The 21858-nt window shown below is 60.7% G+C and overlaps 2 protein-coding genes across 5 annotated transcripts; both read right to left on the reverse strand.

Moving 5' to 3' along the window:
- Positions 1-338: 338 nt before the first annotated feature.
- On the reverse strand, positions 339-14716 carry HR (HR lysine demethylase and nuclear receptor corepressor). 4 transcript variants are annotated; one of them, XM_059072451.2, is made up of 19 exons: positions 14622-14716; positions 12691-13341; positions 11162-11951; positions 9770-9920; positions 9504-9691; positions 8143-8307; positions 7244-7333; positions 6950-7065; positions 5998-6079; positions 5442-5605; positions 5089-5325; positions 4725-4890; positions 4456-4525; positions 4150-4280; positions 3909-4028; positions 3695-3810; positions 1645-1809; positions 1102-1230; positions 339-967 (listed from the first exon to the last, which is right to left on the reverse strand). In XM_059072451.2, the coding sequence occupies exons 2-19, from the start codon at positions 13300-13302 to the stop codon at positions 905-907; spliced, it is 3555 nt and encodes a 1184-aa protein (XP_058928434.1). In that variant the 5' UTR covers positions 13303-13341; positions 14622-14716; the 3' UTR covers positions 339-904. The 4 variants fall into 4 exon arrangements, with proteins under 4 accessions (XP_058928434.1, XP_066895940.1, XP_066895942.1 ...); XM_067039839.1 differs by having other exon boundaries at positions 8143-8310; XM_067039840.1 differs by lacking the exons at positions 339-967; positions 1102-1230; positions 1645-1809 and adding an exon at positions 1830-1921 and having other exon boundaries at positions 3603-3810; positions 8143-8310.
- Positions 14717-14799: 83 nt separating this feature from the next.
- Positions 14800-14904, reverse strand: HRURF (HR upstream open reading frame). Its single transcript, XM_059072502.2, has one exon. The coding sequence runs from the start codon at positions 14902-14904 to the stop codon at positions 14800-14802; it is 105 nt and encodes a 34-aa protein (XP_058928485.1).
- Between the last annotated feature and the right edge of the window lie 6954 nt (positions 14905-21858).

Raw genomic sequence — 21858 nt, forward strand, 5'->3', positions numbered from 1 at the left:
CAGGAGAGATGGGGTAGCCTGGAGTTTGTGGGGAGACTGAGGCTTCCAGAATCTCTGGTGCCACACAGGGAGATGGCCTTGCTGCTGTGGCCCAGACCTCTGCCTTGCCCGCTGTCGCTGTCAGGGGTATCCTCAAGGGCAGCCCCCTTGGACGGCTCCACCTGCTCCTATGTGGGAGCGAGGGACCCTGCCCCCCACCCTAAGAAGAACAGGCAGGGGTGTTTGAGGTCCCCGTCACCACAGCCTCGGCTCCCTCCCACCCTGCTCCATTTCCACGTGTCCCCTCCCTCCCCAGTCCATGTGGCCTGCAGGAGCAGGGCCAACCACACCGCAGCACGCACAAAACAACAGCCTTTAATGGAAATCAAGAAGGAAGGAGGCGAGAGGAGGGGGCAGGGATGGGGCCTCGCCCATAGCAACCCCTCCAGCCAAGCCTGGGTAGTGGCCTGATGCTGCCCCCTCCCCACACTTCACAGCTCTCTGGCAAGAGGGCAGGATGTCGGTGGCCCTTGTCCAGCACGCCTGCAGGGCAAAGGGCCTCCCGGGAGCCCGGGAGGATGTGGGTGGTATAAGCAGAGCTCGGGCACAGGTGAGACAGCAGGAGATGAAGCAGCAGCAGCAGGTGTTGCTTAAGCCAGAATGATTTCCTAGGTCCCCCAAGGAAGGGCTCTTCGTCTCCTGGGTTAGCGGGCAGGGGTTGGAGGGAGACGGTCGCACCCCCAGTGTGACCATGGTACCCAGGTCAGGGGCAGGGAACGGGGTGCCCTGCTTGTGTCCAGAGTGGTGCTTGCGGGATTGAGCGGAAGTCCCCAAGTTCCCCGGTGCCATTCTCGGCTGAAGCTGTGCCTGGGCTGAGCACTGGTCTGCCTGCCCCCAACCCCTACCCCACACACCCGGGATCCCCCTATTTAGCCTCTTGCAATGTTCCCACAGCCAACTTCACTGCTTGGAACACAGCCCAGTCCATCTAGGAGAAAAGGAGAGGACAAGGAGTTTACAGTCACGCCTTGGGCTCTCCCTGCCGACACCCTCCCTGGGCGCAGCTGAGCTGTGGGGGGAATTGGGCAGCGCACCCAGGCTCCCGGCCAGTGTCACACTCACCTGGGCATAAAGCAGGCGGCAGTCAGGGGGCAGGCTGGGCCCCTGGTGGCAGAGCTGAGCAGAGAGGGCAGAGGTCTCGGGGGACAGGAAGTGCTGAGTGACACTCACTGTGCTGACCAGCCCCTGCACCTGTGCCAGGGAGAGGGCGGGCAGGAGGCTCAGTGGGGACCCAGGATGACATGACGCAGCCTGCCCCACTGGTTCCTGAAGTCAGCTTCCCCAAAGGACCCCCACCCAGCCCTCAGAGAGCAGAGGCCCTGGATCCAGCACTAGCCACCCCCCAAAGGGCGTGGCCAAAACCAGGCCAAGGGGACGCCAGAGACGGCACAAGCAGGGCGGGCGCCCAAGGACACAAAGCCCGGTTGGCCTGATGACTTCAAGACCACTAGGCTTCTCCTCTTCCCTGCAGTGGAGGCGTGACTTCCTGCTCTGCCTAGCTCCAGAGGGGAACTGACAGGGAAGAGGATAGAACAGGCTGGGGAATGCTTCCGGTATTCTGAGCTCTCTGCAGGGCCCCCGCCTGCACGCGCGCCGGGGAAGCACCTGGTGGGGAGCCCCCGCGGGCACCAGCACAGCCTCTCCGGGGGCCTGCAGCAGAGTCCAGCAGCTCACACCCCACTCCTCCCGCAGGCGCCGCCGCAGCCCTGCATCCAGGTAGCAGCTGCCAGGGGTGCCGGGCTCCAAGTTTCCCGCCCCGGCCGGGCACACCTCAAAGAAAAGGAGGAATGAGCAAGGCGGGAGGCTAGGGCGGGGCTGCAGGAAGATGGGGCATGGGTTGCCCTAAGGCCAGAGGCACAGGAAAGAGCTGCAGGGGTCGAGTCTTGAAGGGCAGGGGAAGGACATAGGGGTGGGAGAGAAAAGAGCAGGATGGTGAAGGGCTGGGGTCACTCAGGTTGGCAGAATAGAGGTTTGGCTGGAAGCAGCTGAGAGGAAAGGATTAAGGGCTCTGAGGCTGGGGGTCGAAATCCCCGCTTTTCGCAGGGCTAGATGCCTTGAGTAGCCTCTAGAGTGGCCCTGGCCCTGGGCCCTCTGCTCCCTCCTTCAAAGGTACCCCTTTCTCCAAAACCCAGGAAGACGTCCTGCATAACCTCAACTCATAAACTGTCTACACCGGGAGCTCTTAATTGTGGAGTCCTGTGAAGATCCTGAACTGTGTGCTAAACTGTAGGTGAGCAGGTAGCTGTATGTCCCTGGTGAGACAATCCAAAGCATTCGTCAGATTCTTCTAAGATCCCAGATCCAGAAAAGGCACAGCCACACGGAAGTTCTGACTCCCCAGTGGATGGACCGACCGGCTTGCCTGTCCAGGCTGAGGCCTCTGAAGCAGGCACAGCTTTGGGGGCCTTCACCAGCCCAACCAGAGCGGGGAGCTCCTTGGGTAGATGGGAACACGTGGAGGCCGGGGCCCAAGGAACACCCGCAGAGGTGAACCCAGCATCGTGCTTCAGCTGCCCACCAGCTCCATCCAGCCCTTCAGCTAGAACTTCAGCAGTTACTCCTGGGCTTAGGGCTCAGGCCTCCAAGACCAGGCCATGGGAAGAGGGGAGGATGGTGAGTCAGGTTGGACCCTAGGTTAACCCCAGGCAGGTGCCAAGGAAGTCCAACCTGGAACTAGAGCAGTGTTTCCCAGGCCACCCAGTGAGAACATGCCCCTCAGACCTTCCCGGTGAATTATCGGCTTTGGCTATGCGGGACTGCCCACAGCCGGCCACATCCAGATCAGACAAAGCAATCTATGTATGAAGGCGTACTGCTGTCCGCTCCCCTCTGCGTGTTCCAGCACCTGCGTGAGTGCATCCGTGTGTGTGTGTGCATCTCCGGTGGGCAAGGAGGTGGCAGTGGACAGCCACGTTGACACCTGCACGTCCGTGTGTGTGCACGTGCCTGAGCAGGGGTGACACTTGGTGGGCGTCCTTTCCCCAGGACTGTCAGGGCTCAGCTGGACTTTGGAACCACGGGGCCTCGCCCGCCTCCTGCTCACCCCCTCCTCTTCTCCTTCGCTGCTTCCTCTCCTGGCCCCGTGTCTCTCTCCACCTACCATGCTGCCCCCCCTCCCCTTAGCCCTTCCTTGCTAGCACCTCAAAGGGCACCTCCTCATAAGGTGCAGATTTCTGAGAGGGGAGCAGTGGGACGGATTCTCAGGTGAGCTTCCTGTTGCCCCTCGGCCAGCCCCACCTGGAGCCTGCAGTGGGGAGGCTGACTGCCCACAGGGGGAGCACGGTGTAGCGACCCCGGCTGGGAACAGCCTCTAGCTCGGGTCCCAGCTTTACCACTCAGCCTCAGTGTTCTCACCTGCAAAATGGGAAAGCAGCACTACCTACCGCACGGGGTGGTCGTGGCAATTAACAGAGATAGTGTACCCAAGGCCCTGAGCACAGTGCCCAGCCTGTGGCAGCTCTTGCTTCATTTCATCACTAGGTCCCCCACTTTCTGTGCGCCCCACCGCACACCTCTCAGGAGGGCCCGGTCTGCCTTCCCTGCACCAGTGGAGTCCAGCTCACCTGAGGCAAGGGAGCGAGCACACGGGGCACACACAGAGGGGGAGCTTCTGGGGCTGGAAGGGGAAGGGGAGAGCTCCCGGCTCCCTCCTCACCATCTGGAGAAAGCGGCGGATGCGCTGGGTGTCCTGTGCCCGGAACACGTGCCACACGGCGCTGACCTGGCTGCCCGGAGACCAGAGCCCCTCCCCGTCCAGGGCTGAGAGGAAATCTGGGGGAGAAAGACGGCTCAGGAGGGCCCAGGGCCAGCAGAGACAGCACCTCGCATCTGCAGCTTGCGCCGACCCTTGCATCCGGCCAAGGACGCACCTTTCTGTGTCCGGTGCCAGGCAGGCAGTGGGGCTTCAGCGCGTACCAGGACACTGATCAGGTCGGTCACCTCCACACAGAGGTTCTTGGTCCCCAGGTGCCCACACTGTGGGCTCACACCTGTATGGAGGTAGAGAAAAGACACTTGGGAATGGGCCCCAGGACCTCGGCACCGACGCACGTGTTCTCGGAGATGACAGGAAGTGGGTAGGGACTGGGCAGGAATGGAGGGCACACTCACCATAGGCCGCCCACAGCTGGGGCTCCAGTGGACGCAGGACAGAGCCCCAAGGGAGGTAGGAGGCCAGGTTGAGTTTCCCATGGCGGGCACAGTACTCTGGGAGCGGCAGGCTGGCAGCCAGGCTCTCCACCCTGTGTGTGGGGGGGGAGGTGTCACGCCCAGCAGGCTCAATCCAGGCACCGGAGACCCCGTCAAAGCCCCCAAAGCTAGAGTAACTTCCCGAGGCAGGCACAGAGCACTGAATATCACAGGGCCAAGGAGGAGAGGCAGGGAGGCCCGGCCAGCCAGCCCTATGGCACCACACACCTGCTGGTGTCCTCGTCCCCCAGAGCTCTGTGCAGCAGGAAGACCGAGCCCTCATCTGACTTTGGGCGAACTAGGGGAAGAGACAGAAAGGCCATTGGCCCAGGGAGGAACCTCCTTGGCCCAGAGGCCCTGCTCCCGTGGCAGCAACAGAGTCCAGTTTCTGCGCTGGGCTCTGCTTCCAGCTGCCCCCAGGGTCACTCTGGGACTTCGATGCCCCTCCAGCATCATAGGGGCTCCCAGCTCCTCTACCCGACATCAGGGATACTCACCCTCAGGCTGGGAGAATCCCTCCCAGAACGTTGTGCTGCCAAGGCTTGCGGGCTGGGGAGGTCTGAGGGGGGTCAGTTCCTGCACCTGGCCTCCAAGCGCCCCTAGAGCTTCTGTCCCCCACAGGTGGCCTTGCAATGTCCCCTGAATCCCTGACACCAACACGGGCTGTAGTGGGGAAAGAAAGGGGGACACGGGGAGAATGGTTGGGGTACCCAACATGGCCAGGCCAGGGCATGTTGTAGGGGCACCAGAACGGCGTGGGGACAGGCCCCGTTGTTCCCTCCGAGTGACGGACCAGGTCTGCCTGGGCCTCGGGATCGAGGCTCTGAGGGTAGGTGAGGCTGTGAGAGCTGGGAGCCTCACCTGGCCCTGCCTCCAGTGCTCCTGGAAGAGGTGGAAGCCTCGCGGAGGCCTGGGCTCCTGCAGCCACAGCAAAGCCCCAGGGGGAGGCAGCCGGGGCCGCACTGGTGAGAGGGGCAGGCCCAGGCCTTTGCACAGTCCTGGCCCGGCCCGCAGCCCCGGCCCCAGGGCTCTCTCCTGAATCTTCCGTTCCACTACCTGCGCGATGATGCTGTCCAGGATGTTGGTGATGCGGTCGTCCTGCAGGGAGGGAGGGGCGGAGAGGCAGATGTGCTCAGGACCCGCCTGACCCTGCAGGGAAGGCCAATCCAGTTTCGGCCCCAGGCTCCCAGCCCTCCCTTCGTGCCCTCGCTCACGCTGGGCAGGGCCGGAGTGACAGGGGCGAAGGCCATGTGTATCCGTTCGTGCCCCAGGCAGAGTTTGACAGCAGTGGAGGCCAGTAGTTCACAGAGAGAGGGACAAGGCAGGGGCCCTTGGCCAGCACGGTCCTCTGCCGGTGTCTCTCTGGAGTCTGGGGTCTCTGTTAGGAAGGAGAGCGGTGAGGGCATCACCTTTCTCTAGAGGCTCCATTGCCCACGTGCTCTTCCGCCCTCTCCCGGCGGAGTCTGCTCTGTCCTCACTGGCACTGCCTATCTCAACTCTGGTCTGGATGCACTTGCCTCCCACCAGCTTTCCTGCCAGCGTGTCTAGGACCTCTCCAAAGGAGGGGCTCAGAACAGGGGTCTGGCTGGAGAGGGGTCAGGAGGCTTGTCCTAGATTTTATTTAGATTTATTTTCTTTGGAATGACTTGAGAAGAGAGATGGTGACGGGGGGTCTGGGGGACTGGCCAAAACCATTCCAATCTCTCCTGGGGTTCCAGCCTGGCTCAGCCTCCCCCACACAGTCTGAGAAAGGCACAGGGGGCTGCTCACCCTCTTTAACGTCCTTGGTCCTGTTGGTGTCCCTGTTGCAGGAAGGTTGTGGAGTTGGGGGCGTTCTCTCCATCGGCTCCTTCTGTTAAACCCAGCCGCCACCGCCCCCCCCCCCATCCAACCAGAGATTTAAACATGGCAAATGCATCTCGATCCAATTCAACCCACAAGTATTAACTGTGGACTCAATGTTAAGTCCTAAAATCGTGTTTACAAGGAGCGAAATGTCATATGATACAACGTTAGGCGGGAAAAAAGTCGCCCATGGACTTATGCATACAGGACCATCTAAAGTATACTCAAAAGAGGCTGGAATAAATATATAAGCAAATGACTGGAAAGAAATATGTCAAAATGGGAACGGTGGTATTGCAAGCCACTGCTGTTTTCTTCCTTATTCTTGTCTGTATTTTCCAAATTTTCCACAGTGGGAATGCGTACGGTGCCTGGCACACAAAAGGCATTTGATAAACCCTCTCTTGAACAAATGACTTTTATAATAAAAACATGAACTTCATGAGAACTTTGTGAAACGCACACTGAGCGCCTGCTCTGTGTCAGGTGCGGGGCGTACTGAGAAGGTGGGCCGACGCTCCACCTGTAGGAGCCTGTGCCTGGGGAGTGGAAAGACGGGACTCCAGCAGCTCTAGCAAGATGCTGGACGGAGCACAGAGAGGGAGGGGCCTCCAGGCAGACAGAGAGTGAGGACGGCTGCTGGGCGGGGACGGCTGCTGGGCGGGCGGTGGGGGCGGGGCAGAGGCTAGAGCTCACTCCATGGATCCTCATCCCCAGGGGAAGAAGAGAAGAAGCCTGATTTCACCCAGCTTCCATGTCTCTCATCATTCCCCTCAAAAGAAAAGGACCAAACCCTGCCAAAGTCAGGAGTCTGCAGACACACCACCTAATCCTGGGGCGCACCAGCCAGTGCCCTGTCCCGTGCCCTGCTTCTTACCTGCTGGCCCCCATCCCCAGGGGTCCACAGCCGGGCATCAGCTTGGCAGGGGCAGTGCCCCCGGATGTCAAACTTGACCCAGACCTGGTGCATTGCAGCGCTCAATTCTGCCAAAGCTGTGAGGGGGAGAGGGGAGATGGAATTTGCCAGTGACTGCAGACAGGGCGCCACTTCCATGCTGCTGGGCCTCATCAACCAGGAGAGCATGGGATCGGGCTGAGGGACATCCAAACAGGAAGCTGGTCTCCCCCAGGACCTGCCCTCGGTTCACCCCACCCCTCCAAGAGGGCTCACCCTGGCTGGAGACAAACTGGGTGAGCATCAGGGAACAGGCACTGTGCCCAGCCTCCTGGGTACACTTCTCCATGGACTGTTCCTGACAGCCTGTTAGGGGGTAGGAAAGGAGAAGCTGCAGGTCAGGAAATCAAGATAAACCCAGGTTAAGGTCAGGGAAGAAGAGCAAGGGCATGATATCTAAATCGGGGGCCTTGAGAATCTACAAAACATGGGCTTTCTGGGAAACCTGAGTTCCCTAGTGACATAGGATCCTTTGCTTGCAGAACGCAGAGCCGTTAACATGCTGAGTGCGTTGCAAGATGCAAGACAATCACGTAGAATATGGTGTTCCGAAAGGTTTCTGACCCTGGAACTCTTTTTGGCCATGTCTATTGGAACACTGGGAAATTTCAAGTGTTGAGGTGGCAGAATTGAGCCAAGGGAGAGAAAGCTGAGAACCATGAAGAGAGCAGTATTTGGAATCAGAAGACCTGCCTTTAAATCCTGGGCCCAACACTTAACGAGCTGTGTGACCTTGCACAAGTCACTTAACCCCTCTGAGTTTTTCTCATCTGGAAAACGGAGGCAATGATACCTACTTCACAGTGTTGTAAGGTATAAAAAGGTGCAAGCTGAACAAAGTGAGAGATAGAAGGAGACTTTCTCAGGGAGCCACAGCCAAGAAATGAACAGTCACTTTTGTGATTACTTGTGCCACAAATCCTCCGTCAGGAGGATTACATTTTTTTTTTTTTTTTTTGCCACGTCATGTGGCATGCGGGATCTTAGTTCCCCAACCAGGTATCGAACTCATGCCCCCTGCAGTGGAAGTGCAGTCTTAACCACTGGACTGCCAGGGAAGTCCCTGGCCATGAACTCTAGAGCAACCCCTCCGAAGCCCCCAGCTCCTTTCCTACCTTCTTTCTCCCTGGCCCTCCAAGCGCCCGCCATGCGACCACAGGCCACGCACAGCCGGTGGCTGCAGCAGGGGCAGCGCCAGTGGGTGTTGAAGAGTCCATGGTGGCAGCGGCTACAGCAACGTGGAATGCCTGGGTTGTCCTCTGTCCCGGCTGGTCCCTGGCCTGCTGACCACAGGAGAGAACAGGGTCAGAGGGGCCTCAGGTCAGTGGCGCCTTTGAGGAACTCATGTGGGAGGCCTCTAGGAAGGGATGGATACACAGGAGCAGTCTCCACTGAGGGGCTGCCCCAGAAGGGAGACAGGCTCCCTTACAGTCACCCTTGATTACTCAACAGCCCCTGTAAAGAACCTACTCGCCGCACCGTCCGTCTGCAGCCCACCCTCCCAGGCCAGTGCAGGCTGCACCTCCCCGGCGCCTGCCCCAGGGCTTCCTGAGCCACAGCACTCCCAGAACAGTCCTTTATCCCCCCAGCCCACAACACAGTGGTGTTTCCTCAGGGGATTCCTCTGTTTCTCAGAAGAGGAAACCTTGGGAGGCTGCTCCTTCCCTCACCCAGAGTTTCAGACCAAGCCCTTGTTGGCAGGTGGGAGGTTGCCAGTGAGCACACGTTCATATACTCATCGACATCCAGGGCTGGGTGCTGGGGATTCAGAGCTGGTCAGGACCTGGCACTTGCACTCCCAGCACTCACATCGCAAGGGGGGAAATGTGGCATCGTGGGGTGGGTGCTAGAGTATGAGTGGGATGGAAGGAGGAGGGTGGGGACAGCGGCACAAACGGCCCTGAGGGATGAGTAACTTTTCATTCTCCAGGTAGGAATGGAAGGGAAGTGCGTTGCAGACAGAGGGAACAAAGGCGGCCGAGGCCCGAGGGGGCAGACAAGCTCAGGTGAGCCAAGAGGGCCCTGCAGACCGTGATGCGGTGTGGAAGGGATGCAGGAGGGAGAGCATGGAGCCAGAGCGATTAGCTGGTTGCCTCAAGCTCCTCCCATCTCTATCCTCGGCCCCGATCCTATCAGCTTCCCAGGGCCCAACAGCCCGCCATCGCGGAAGCCTTCCTTCCCTTGCAAAGCTGCAGGGAGCTCCGTCCAAGCCCCCACCCCCACCCCCGGCCTCCCTCCAGGTGCTCTTGCAGACACTTGGCATTCGGTCTCATTTCCCCAGCAAGCCCAAAGCTCTTAGAGGGTTGGGACAGACCAGGTTTTACACCTTAAGGGCACAGTGGGGCAGGAGCTCTCCAGCGCTGGCAGCTGGTTGGTAGGCAGTGCTGGGGGAGGGAGGTCCCAGGCTCCTTGTGAAAGCACTGACCACAGGACCGCGCTGTCCCGGGGTCCTGAATGCCTGGTGGGGCCTGCTCACCTTCCCGCTGGGCCCAGGCCAAGACCTCCCGCTCCCTGCGCAGCACACGGCACAGTCGGTCTCCCAGAGCACTTAGCAGGTGCTTGGCGAGGCCCACGCTGAGCCCGGCCTCCTCTGGGCCAGACCCTCCTCCCTCGGAGCTGGCTGCCGGGTCTTCCTCAGGCCGCCGCTTCCCTCCCAGAGGCAATCTGGAGGTAGGGCAGAGGAAGGTGAGCAGGGAGCCCCACTGGGAGGAGGCCGGGGGCAGCCAGGGGTGACAGGCTCACCTGGGCCCAGGCTGGGAGTGGCAGGCCGGCCCTCCCGCCTCACCAGCTGCCTGGGCACAGCTCTGGCACCGAGTCATGCCTGCCGGGGGAGCCGCGCAAGGTGTATCCTGCAGCCCAGGGTCCTGGAGGCTGGCCCTGATGTCTCGGGGTCCTGAGGGGACAATGTTTCTGGTCAGGAGGCTGGGCTTCCTGGGCTTCTGTGAACCCCAGGCCCTGCCTCAGCACCCTGCCCGTCCCCACACAGAGCCAGCGCTGCCCCTAGGCCCGGGCCTATGAGGCCTGATTCGGAACGAGGGAACCAGGCAGCCGGAAACTTCAAAAAGGCTGAGCCCTAACATGGACTGACGGGCCCAGTTTGGGGCAGCTGGGGTGCAGGATCCAGTCGGTGCAGACTTGGGTTAGCTCTGCCTCAGCCTCAGCGATACCACTGGCTGTGTGATAGTGTGGAGAGACAAGCCCGACGTGGACGGAGGGCGATGGAAGGTGAGAAGGCCGGAGAGTTTCAACACAGGCCACAGGTGCAGTAACCCAAGAAGTCGGAGGGGCCTACAGCTTCCCAGCCCACGCAGAGGCCTGGAAGAGCACAGACAGACCCATGCCAGGTGCAGGGGTGCAAGACCAGCGAAAGAGTCCTGATCCAGGCCCAGCAGTCTGGGAGGCCAAGAAACCGACATGACCCCGAAGAACCGAGGGGATCCCGAAGAACCAAGGCTGGGGCCGGCAGTGCCAGAACCCTCCGTGAAGGGCAGAGCTTGACAGAGAGGTCCAAGATGTGCCCAAGTCCTAACACTGGCAGAGTCCAAACTGAGTTTCCATGATCCAGCTGGCCCAGAGAGTAGTTGTTTGTTCCTGAGGCAGGACAAGGGGTCCTTCAGGAGATGTAATCCCCCCGACGGGGTATTCGTGGCACAGGTAATCACAAAAGTGACTGTTCATTGAGTGCTTGCTAAGTGCCGTTTACGTGAATGATATTGTTTAATCTTCGCAGCACTGTTTACGGGGTAGGTGCTGTCTTTATCCCCATTTTATAGATGGAGAAACTGATGCCCAGAGAGGTGAAGTAACCAGCCCAAGGTCACATAGCACCAATCAGCAAAGTCAGGAGCCAGGTATTCTGACTCCGGAGTCCACACTCTGAATCCTGTCATTATACTGTCACCAAAACGCCATGGCTCGGGAGTAGGCACACGAAAATAGGAGCCACATGCTGAACGGGTCTCTGGCCTGTACATGCTAAGGACGCCCAGAGAGCTATGCCATCCAGGTGGGCAGTTGGACACCTGGGTGTGACCCACTCTTAAAGGACTTCTGATCCCACCTCTCTGCAAAGCCCCAGTCCTGGCTGCACCCTCCCGAGTAGGGCCCCCTGCAGGCCCTCCCCTGTCCCCTTACCTCTGTGGTCATCACGCTGTTCTGCCTCTGCCTTGTTCCCAAACGATGAGTCCAGCAGCTCCTGCCAACCTCTGGCCCCCTGCCCCACACTGCCTGGGAAAGGGCCGGATGGGCGCTTGGCGGCTGGGCTGCCCACTGCTCCCTGGACCTCGGGGCTGCTTGCCCTCTTGAGGGCCCGCAGCTGGGCCGCTGGGCTTTCCTCCTCCCCAGAGCAGCTGTCTGGGCACCCAAACTGCTCAGAGTGTCGCGTGAGCCAAGCCTTCTTCAGCTTGGTGTGATGGCTGGGCGGGCAGGTGCTGGGACCAGGGGCCTTGTTTGCTTCCTCGCTGGATTCACTCGGCCCTCTGGTGCCCCCCTCCAGGTCCTCCCGGCACTTCCCACAAGGGCCAAGACCTCCATCTCTAGCTGGTGGGTGAGGGGAGCAACGGCCCACCTGGGTGGTAGGAGGCCCAGGAGAGGGGCACCTTGATGTGTCTGACGTCCCCAGCTGGTACCCAAGGCTCCCACCTCCCGGTACAGCCCAGACATTGCCAAGAGTATGAACCAGGCCTGGGGAACGAGTGGGCCACGGGGTCGGGGGAACAGTGTCTGGATGCCCCAGGGCAAGGGGGCAAAGATTCTGATGCCTGCCTACTCCTGTCTTTCCAACTCTCTGGTGGAGTGAAGGGCGTTCCACCTCCCCAGTTCTCTGGAGACGCCCACCAGGCGCTGAGCCCAACAACTCAGGTTCCACAGTTGCCAGTGGCTCCTTTGCCAGCCTGAGAATGCTTGGATCCTTGCGGTAAAAACCCTAAAGAGAGGAGAAGGGATTAAGCTCATGCTGACTTTGCTTCCCAATGTTTAAAAGGATGGTCTGAATGGACACCCAGCAGGTGGGAGCCTGTGTGGCTTTAAGGGTTGTGACAATACTGAAGAACATACTGGTTAATAGGCACTGGTCCCCTAACTGCCTCCGCCACAGCCCTGGCTACCCCAGATCCTTCCCCAGGATTTCTCAGGCCTCCCCATAATCCAGCAACTAAAGGCTTAATGCCTGGCGCAGTCAAAGGTCCTCCAGGATCTATTCAGATTGTGGGATGCCCTGTACCACACTGGATTTCAAATATTTTACATCTCATCCCTGAGGTGACCCTGGGGGTCACTTGTGGCGGAGGTGCCAGAGGTACAGGCCATGGGGCCACCTGACCATCCCACTCCCAGATACAGGGCCTTGTCTGCCCCTCCCCCCCAGGACAAGACCACACATTCAGTGGCCCCAGTTCCCGGGGCCTTGTTCTGGGTGGACCACGCATGAGTCAATTCCTGAAATGGCCCAAAGGCAGAGGAGGCCTAATGAAATGGGTTTGCTCAGAAGAGGAATTGCTTGGGGTTGACTATGTCTGAGCTGACAGGCTCCTCCTCTGCCTGGGTACCACCTTATCTTTTCATCAAAATGGCAGGGCAGAGTGGTTTGGCCCCGGCAGGGTTGCTCGGGGGCCACTGAGCCCCGCTGCATGAGCCCCAGGTACCCTCTCTGCTCCGACACTCACCTTGCTGCCTAAGCTGAAGGCAGAGGGCACTTTGGGCTGGACTCCGGAGTACCCCCAGGGGTTCGGGGTCAGGGGCCAGTCACATGGACGCTCTGGGGGCAGGCTGGACACTAGGTAGGGAGGCAGGCAGCTGGGCACCCAGAAGGGAGCTTGCTCAAGGATCTTGGTCTCCAGAAGAAAGGGGCAGTGCAAGGGTCGGAAGGCCACAGGGTCACTCTTGGGAGGGCCACCGTTATGCTCAGGAATCAGTGGGCCGTAGCAAGGCAGGCACGCTGACCCACAGAATGCCAGCGGATGGGTAAGCATCGCCTCCTTCCAGCGCAGCGCCTCCTTGCTGCCTGACCAGCTAGCCTTCCTCTCCCCATTCCGGGGACCTTTGCCCTCCACCAATGGGAGCGTGTCCTTGGGGCTCTGGGGGAAGCCAGCGGGGAGCCAGGAGGCTGGGGTGCTCAGGACACCCCTACAGAAAGGAGCAGGCTCTCCCAGGCACAGTGCTGCAGGGCTCAGGCCATCTTGTGGTGGGGTGTCCGGCTCTGGGCCCACGATGCCATCCTCAGGGGCTGTCTTCTCCCAGGCTGGGCTGTCCTTCAGGAATCTGGGCGTACTCTCCATCACTCTCCTGCCCTCATGGGGCTCTCCCAGAGGGGGTCCCTGGAGCATAACCGCCAAGGCATGAGCTGCTTAGGCACATGCCTCAAGCACCCTACCGCCTGGTACAGAGTGGGCACCGCCCTGGCAGCACCAAGACACCCCAAACCAGTAAGACAAGTGCCAACCTACAGCTGGGCTCCACGTTGCCTGCCACCTGAGACTCGAAGGACCCACCTGAGTGGGATGTTCCAGTGTGAGAGGTCATCCCTTCCCCTCAATGCATGGAACTTGACAGCCCACCTGGGCCAGAGCCCCTCAGTACAGACTGCCGACTCTAGGATGACAAGTCCTGGCCTCGTCGAGCCTCGAACTGGTCATGAGCCATGGGGAAGGACAGAGGGCAAGAACGCAAAAAGATGAGCTCCGTGGAAGGCACCGCACTGGGAGACAAGAAGGTTGGATCCTGGCCCTGATCCAGTCACCTGCTGTGTGACCTTGGGCAAGTCACGTCACTCCTCTGGTGCCCTTGTGTAAAATAGGGCTGGGAAATGGGCAGTCTCAGAAGCCTCTTCCCTGCGCTGCAGTGTGTGGTTCTGGGGGTGCTGCTTCCCCACCCTCAGCCCTCAGCCCCACCTAGGCTTATTTGGGTGGGAAGTGCAGACAGGGCAGGCTGGAGTCACGGGGGAGAGCAGGGCTGCTGGCTGGAATCTCTCCCTACACCTGGGCAGCCCCGAGTCTGCCTCTTCCAGGTGCTGTACAGTTTCTTGGCTTCTGAGGCAGAGCCCAGGACAACTGCTGGGGGCTGGGATCTCCACCACTGCCCCCAAGGGAAGGAGTGAGCCGGCACAGGGGAGGGGAGTTAGAGGCCTCAGCCGCGATGGGTCAAGATGCCCCAGTCCAGCCGGCAGTGCTAGGGCGGCCGGTGGACGCTGGTAACTGCAGCCTGGCCGAGGGGAGGGAAGGAGGCGGGGAAAGCGGGCTGGGGCCCAGAGAGAGGCAAAGGAGGGAAAATTGAACGTGCGTGCAAAGGACCAGGATGACAGGTGGCACCAGAGCCGCGGCGCTCTCCCAGCAAGGCCACGTCGGCCCACTGGGGGAAGCCCCAGGAAGGAGGGGAGGGAGCCCAGGGAGCCGTGACACAGGGCAGGGCGCTCGGGTTTTCTGGGGCCACCGCTCCGACGCAATCCAGCCCCGTCGGGCATCCTAACTTTCAGAGGTGTGGCCAAGCCCAGGGGAGCAAGGGGAGCTCATTCCCTGAGTGCGGCGCGGGCTCGGCTCAGAAATGCCCTGCTATGGGCGTCCCCAGAAGGCGCGCGCCCGGCGCCCGTCTCGGCCCTTACCTGGGCTTCACGCGCCGGGCGCGGCGCGGGCGGCGGCGGTCTTTGTGGCCGACGCCAAGCGCCCTCTCCCCATGGGCTGGCTCCGGGGCCTCCCGGCCGGCGGGCGAAAACTCGTTCGTTCTCCCGCTCTCTGCTCAGCGCGCTGGCTCTCTCTTTCCCCCGAGGCGGCGGGGGCGCTCTAGGGCCGCAGGTTGGAGGGGTCGGGCTCCGGGATCTGCAGGATGCGGCACACGGCGCGGATCGGCCGCACCAGCTTCTGGGCCGAGGCCGTGGGTTGCGCCATGGGACGCCGAGACTCCGTGCTGCGCTGCGGGGAGGGCCGGGCCGGGGCTAGGGAGCGGGTGCCCCCGGAGGGAGAGAGGGAGCCGGGCCGGGGGGAACGCGCGCCCCGGGTCGGAGATGGCGGAGTGGGGGGAAAGGCCGAGGGGCCGGGGGAGGGGGTCGTGCCTGGAAGGGAGGCCGATCCCGTGACCCGGGAGAGAGGCACCAGCTACGGCGCAGCACGGCGCGGCGCGGCGCGGCTAATGGAGGGAGTGCCCAGCGGAGAGCGAAGCAGGACCTCTGATCGCCATCGCCAGACGCGCAACTGAGAGTGTGGAAGCTGCTCCGCCGGTTTCCTCCTCCAGCACCCTGCGGGGAAACAGGAGCCCGAGATTCGGCGGCCCCGCCTGGGCCTGCCCCCTCCCGGGCCCCGGGGGCTTCCGCCAACGCCCCGGCGATGCCACCGGCTGCGCACGGGGAGAATGAGCCCTTTGTTCCCCCTCCCCCCCACGGCACCCGGGCGCCTGCCGAGAGAGGCTCCCCCGGGGCAGCGTGCCAGATTCCCAGCCGCCCCACCCTCCCGTGGGCCCGGCCCCGGAGCCTGGCAGGCGGACAGCACCCCCACTATAGGTGCCAAGCCCGGGAACTGGAGCAAAGGGCGGGAGGGGCCGGACCAGGCCACGATGGGGCGGGGTGCCCCCAGGGGTGCCAGGGCAGGGCTGCTGGGAGGGGTCAGTGCCAGAGCTGGCAGGGGCAGTCGAGTTCTCACGGGTCAGTGATGGGCGCTCCGACCCACGCCAGCCACCCCGTGCTTGCTGGACCACTGGCTCCTGATCCTCTCCAGCTCTGGCACGTGGGCACACTCGCTGGCCCAGGTCTGCCCCACCCGGTCCTCATCTGGCCAAGCTGCTCTTCACCGTTCCAGACGCAAGCCCCCTCCCAGGGCACAGTGTCCTGCCTTAGCAGTTCTAGAAGGGTCTAGGTTCTAGTCTGTTCCTGGTCTAAGGGCCCCAGTTTCACCAATTGTCCAGAGAGGAAGTCGGACCAGATGCACTCTGCCACCTGCTCCAGCCCCGTGTTCTGGGGGTCTGTGCCGCTGTCCTGTGCTCCTCGTGTTTCCAGACCCAGCCCTGGAGAGGAGCCCATGGGATTGGCTCCTGGGAGGGAGCAGAGAGGAGGAGAGGAAATGGGAAAGCAGGGCACCCTCCACCCGAGGAAGCATCCTGGCCCTTCTGCGAGGGTGGTTCCAGAGCACAGACACAAACAGACAGATTCAAACACACACAGACAGATTCAGACACACACAGAAACCCACACGCCCAGCGGGCGCTTCCCTTCCCCTCAGGCACCCACGTCCCACCCTGCGACTCCCCTGCCTCCGTGTGGAAGCCATCCCTGGCCTGCCTTCCCCCAGGCTGGGACAGAGAGCACCACCCACCCACCCCCATTCCATCGAAGGGATGAGTTCTTGGATGCCTCTAGCCTTGTCCCAGGTCACACTACCATCCCTGGAGCAGGAAGCCACGAGGACCTGGAGGGAGCCTTCCTCCCAAGAGACTGGAGGGGAGGCCGGGATCCTTTCACCAGTTGAGGAGAAGAGGAGGGGTCCTGAGGAGAGGAGGCCTGAAGGGGTCGGCACCAGGCAAGACTTAGGTCGCGTTGGCATAGATTCCCCTGGCCCCCTTAGCCTTCCCCCAGAGGCCGGTTCTGTGGCAGGGCAGGCTGGTAGGTGTTGTTTACGTGACTGAGTTATTAACACTCCCTTCCTCCCCCAGCTCCCCTGAGGGGTGGCCTGGACCTGAGTGTGCCAGGGGAAGTGATCCTGGAGGGTCTAACCCAGACTGCAGTCCCCAAGCCCCAAGCCCCAGCCTCCTGCTCCCAGGCTGGCTCCAGGATGTGGATGGAGGGCTGGGGTGTACTTGTAGTCCCCCATCTGTGTCCTCTGGCAGCCAAAACTTGTGGGCGAGTCCAGGGGGAGATTCCTGCGGCTTAGAGGCCTAGAAGAGGCTGGGCAGGGCAGGGTGGGAGCTTGGGCTGTCGAGACCCCGAGGGGATGGGGACAGCCCCACAGAAGTGGGACAGACACCTCCCCCCACCCCCTTTGCCAAGTCTCCTTTGTCAGATCACTATCCCTGGGCTAGACCAGGACTCTCAGGACAGGCTCCTAAAATGCCCAGGGGGTCGTGGGGGGATTGGGGTGGCGGGGGAAGGGACCCCTTTCTACCCTCGCCCAATTCCCTATCCTGCTCCACAGCCTATGCCACAGGCCCACAGAGCCCTTGTAGCCGGCTGTTCTGTGCCTGAGGACAGAGCAGATCTGAGGAGCCACACAAAGACACAAACAGAAGGAAAGCCACGCAACGTGTGGACACAATGCCGGATCCGTGGACAGAGGCGAGCTGACCAGCACCCCCAGACACGCGTGGGCCCGCTCCGGCCCCGCAACGACCCCTCAAGAGCACTGACACACACACACTGATACACACGTTCCCACTGACACGCGCAGCAGCACTCATGAGCCAGCTGCCCTCACGCTGTCCCCAGAGCCCCTTACCTGGGCAAGCACAAGTGCCCTTCGGGCGGAGCAGCCCCCTGCCCAGGGGAGGGCAGCAGGCGGGGGCAGGGAAAGGAGCCCCGGAGAGTCAGGCCAAGCTGCCACTAATCCGGGCAGGGAGAGGGGGGGCACCCACACGTCAGAGCGGGGACTGCCGGGTGGAGGGCATCTGAGGACATCCCCTCCCACACACGCGGCCGTCTGGGCACCTAGCCCTACTTCCCCAGCCCCTCCATCCTTCAGACAGCTGAGGCTGGCCTCCCCCCACCCCACCCCCACCCTTGTGGCAACGCCTGGGGCGGGGGCATGGGGGAGGGGGGAATACCGGGGAGTATTCTCCCAGGACCTGGGGAGAGGGGCAGAGGCAGGGAAGTGTGGAGATGCTTCTGGAGCCAGGAGGAAGCTCCACGGCAGATGCCCCCTCCCCTCTCACCCACCCACCCACATCTCTGACCTAGTTCCTCTTCTCAGTCTGCACCTCACCAATGCCCCTTCTCCTTCCGCCCAAACTTCCCTCCCCTGCAATCCAGCCACCCTGGTAGAGAAAGCTACCTCGTTCGTTCCGCCCGCCCGAGGCTCGGGACTTTCCTCCTGGTAACCCAGCTCTGGCGCCCGGGATTTCCTAAGCAGCGGGTCTCATCCTCCTGCCAGGGCTTCTGCACCTCCCCAGCTATAGGCATCCCAGTCCCTGATGCTGGGCGGGGGCCAAGGGGGCGAGCGCCGGAGTGCTCACCTTCTCAACCCTTTAAAGGGTGGGGCAGTGCCAGCCAAGAGGCCCCGACTCAGCCTGGGCCAGGGCGGTGTTGCAACAAGAGGCTAACCACGCTGCTGCAGCTCAGAGTGGCAGCGAAAAATGCAGCAGTGGGGCTAGTGCACCTGGAAGCCAGAGGTAGGGAAGGGGGACCAGGACCGGGAGGGGCCGAAGAGGTAGGGAGAGAGGGGAGCCACCAGAAAGGTCCAAGGGACAGCTGGGCTGTGCGGAGGAGGGAGAAGGGAGGGCTGGGAATGAAGGGCCACCTGTCCCTGGGAACTTGGAGGCAATGGGGGCATCGCTCAGAAGCAGGCAAGATGGATGGGGAGGACAGAGTGAGGGCAAACCGAGCAGGGCTGGTCCCTGGGCCAAGCAAAGGTGTGTGCTTCCAAGGGGAAGCCTTGGAAGCCTTGGAAGCCTGGCCTACGCTCTTCGTCTCCCTACCAGTGCCCGGCGTGATGCTGCCTGGGAAGGCAGTGGGCACACTGGTGGGGTAATAGAAGGTGCGGGGCCGTGGGCCGGCCAGAGCAAGGCCTAACCTTCCCCTAGGGGCCGGGCCAGAGAGGGCATGGGCTGGGCCAGTAACCCCATGCAGAGGGAGATGGTGCTGGGCAGATGTGTCCGTGATTCTCGGAGGCAGAGGGCAGGCTCTGAGGGAAGCCCGGCCCACACCCAGTGCCCCAGTCCCGGGATCACATGTGCTTGTCTAGAACTTGGAATTCTCCTTGCCCCTTCCTTTCTGGCCCCCGGATGTCTTGGAATCCAAACAACTGCAGCAGACATTCGCCAAACGTGTTACAGAGACCTGGGCATTTTCAAGGCTCTGTGATGGGCACCAAGGAGCTGCAGGGTACAAAGATGAATGTCCAAGGCCGTCCCCGGCCTCGAGGAGCTATTGCTCACTTGGTCCATGTTCTTTTACCAGCTAACATTCCCTGAAGCACCTTAGGTGTCAGGCCCTGGGCTGGGCACTGCAGGTAACGATTGGAGTCGGGCATGTTAACCAACGTTAACAAGGCGCTTCCAGTCCCAGCCTGGAAAAATCAGGGGAGCCTCACAGAGCGGGTGATGCTTAGCTCAGAAATGAGAGACTAAGTACTTCACCACGTACTACAATATTTCACTTGGTCTAAACCACCATTTGCTCCGGGCCAGGATACAAAAGTAAGACGCAAATCTATTCATTATGAAGTCACAATGTAGTGGGTAGGGGGGGAATACGATGTGCTCAAGGCAAAAATAGAAGTCCATGCAAGAACAGAGACAGCGTGGTCTAGATGAGCAATCAACCCCAAGGGGGCAAGGGGAAGGTTACAGAGGGCTTCCTGGAGGAGGTGATGTCTGAGTGGGGTTCAGAGGGCAAATAGGAGTAGGACAGGATGTTGGGGGGACAGGAGAAGAGCACGGAGACATGAGAGAGTCCAGACTGATGAGGTGGGGAGCAAGAAGCAATTGGGGTCTAGGAGAGTCTGGTTGGTCAGGGAGCGGAGGGGGCGATGGGCACGTGAGCAGACCCCACGGCATCGTACGCCCAGGACAGGGTGAGTGGGCCAGAGGTCAGGAGCCTCAGGATTCTCAGGAGGGGTTGGAGTCAGGGGAGGGTTCTTGGAGAAAGCAGATCAAGAAGGAAGGCCCTGACGGCATGGATGGAAGAGTACTGGGAGCACAGGGGATGCATACAGTGCAGCAAAGGCCTGGAGGCCAATGTCAGAATGAAAGTGATGCGTTCTGTAGACAGAAATAGGAGCAGCGGGGCAGCCAGGCTAGCCAGGAGGCTGGGGCTAAGATAGCCATCAGGGACCATCTCTACTTCAGCCCCGGGGCCCAAGTGACCCTTCCTGTCACTGTAAGGCCCCATCCAAGGAATGAGGGCTGGTGAAGCCCCAGCTCCCAAGAAAACTCCCTCACCAGCCGGCACCTTCAGGCCTCCCCCAGCTGCTCCCCGCTTTGAGTTTTTATTTCATTTTGTCCATTTATCACACACTCCTCTGTTTTTCTCTCTCGGTTCAGGGGTGTGGATCCTGCCATTCCACCCCCACCTAGGTGACTTCTGGGCAGACTTGCATCAGGGGGCAGGGCCCTGACCCACAGGCAGCACGATCACGGACAAGTTACTTCACCTCTCCAAGTCTCAGTTCTTCCATCTGTAACATGGCTATAACCCTGACCTGACAGCCTTGACAAGAGGATTTAAGGAAATCATCTCTTTAAAATGCCCAACACAAGGTCAGACAAACAATGTTTCTTTTTGGTTTTTTTATAAATTTATTTATTTATTTATTTTTGCCTGCGTTGGGTCTTTGTTGCTGCGCACGGGCTTTCTCTAGTTGCGACGAGCAGGGGCTACTCTTCGTTGTGGTGCGCACGCTTCTCATTGCAGTGGCTTCTCTTGTTGTGGAGCACGGTCTCTAGGTGCGCCGGCTTCAGTAGTTGTGGCACGTGGGCTCAGTAGTTGTGGCTCATGGGCTCTAGAGCGCAGGTTCAGTAGCTGTGACGCATGGGCTTAGTTGCTCCACGGCATGTGGGATCTTCCTGGACCAGGGTGCAAACCTGTGTCCGCTACATTGGCAGGCGGATTCTTAACCGAGGCGCCACCAGGGAAGTCCCCACAATCAATGTTTGATAACTGCTAGTTTCCTTCTCCTTGCCTCCCAGGCAAGAAACTTTCTCATTTACTCTAGTTCTGCATAGTGGTTAAGTACACTGACTCTGGAGCTGGACTGCCTGCTTTCCAAACCCAACTCTGCCACTTCCTAGCTGTGTGACCTCAGGCAAATTACTTGCCCTCTCGGTGCCTGTTTTCCCATTTGTGAAATGGACGTTATAATAGTATGTACCTCATGAGAATGTTGTGAGGATTCAATTAATATATGTCGGGGGTTCAGAGCAGCCCCTGCTGGGCCAGCCACATTCTAGGTGCTAGCTCTCACTTGACTTTGCATCCCCAGTTTCTCGAAACATGCCTGGTACCTGGGAGATGCTCAATAAAGATTTTTGAAGGAATAAATGAAGAGATAAATCAACCCCATGATGCAAGGGAACACCAAGATAGGAAGTCATTGAACACCAATCCGTGAGGAGCTAAGCCACCCAGCAGATTAAGTACTTCCCCCAAATAAACTCGGATAATCCCCATACCCAGAGCTAATCCACACTCCTCAGGTCACTCCGGGTGACCACCCCATTTCCCCCCTTCCGACCCGACACTCTCACCCATCTCTTGACTTAATCGAAAGTGGGAAAGGAGAGGAGGCATGTGGGAGGGAGAGGGGAGCAGCCCGGGGACAGTACAGTAAGCCCAGCATCCAGGGGCAGGAGAGGCCAGGGCTGGGCACTGGCTGCCCCAGGGATTAGAGCAGGGGATGGAGTGGAGCCAGCAAACAGCCTGGGTCTCAGAACAGAGGAGATTCGTGGATGGGACTGGCTGAGGACCAATGACCACGAGCAGCAGGGAGGGCGTTTGGAGGCCGGGCCAGAGTTCTGCATCATCTCTCCAGCCGGCTAGCTGACAGGCCCCAGCAGGACAAGGCCCTACCCAGCCTCCAAGCCCCGCCCTCCTTGACCTGGAAGCTGGGGGCAGCCCAGACCCTGGAGCTGCTGCCCTCTCACGGCCACTCCGCAGAGGTGCAAAGCTCCTGTCAAACTGAGTGTTGACGAACTCGATGCACCGG

The sequence above is a fragment of the Kogia breviceps genome, chromosome 8 (genome assembly GCF_026419965.1).
Source record: "Kogia breviceps isolate mKogBre1 chromosome 8, mKogBre1 haplotype 1, whole genome shotgun sequence".
Taxonomy (NCBI): domain Eukaryota; kingdom Metazoa; phylum Chordata; class Mammalia; order Artiodactyla; family Physeteridae; genus Kogia; species Kogia breviceps.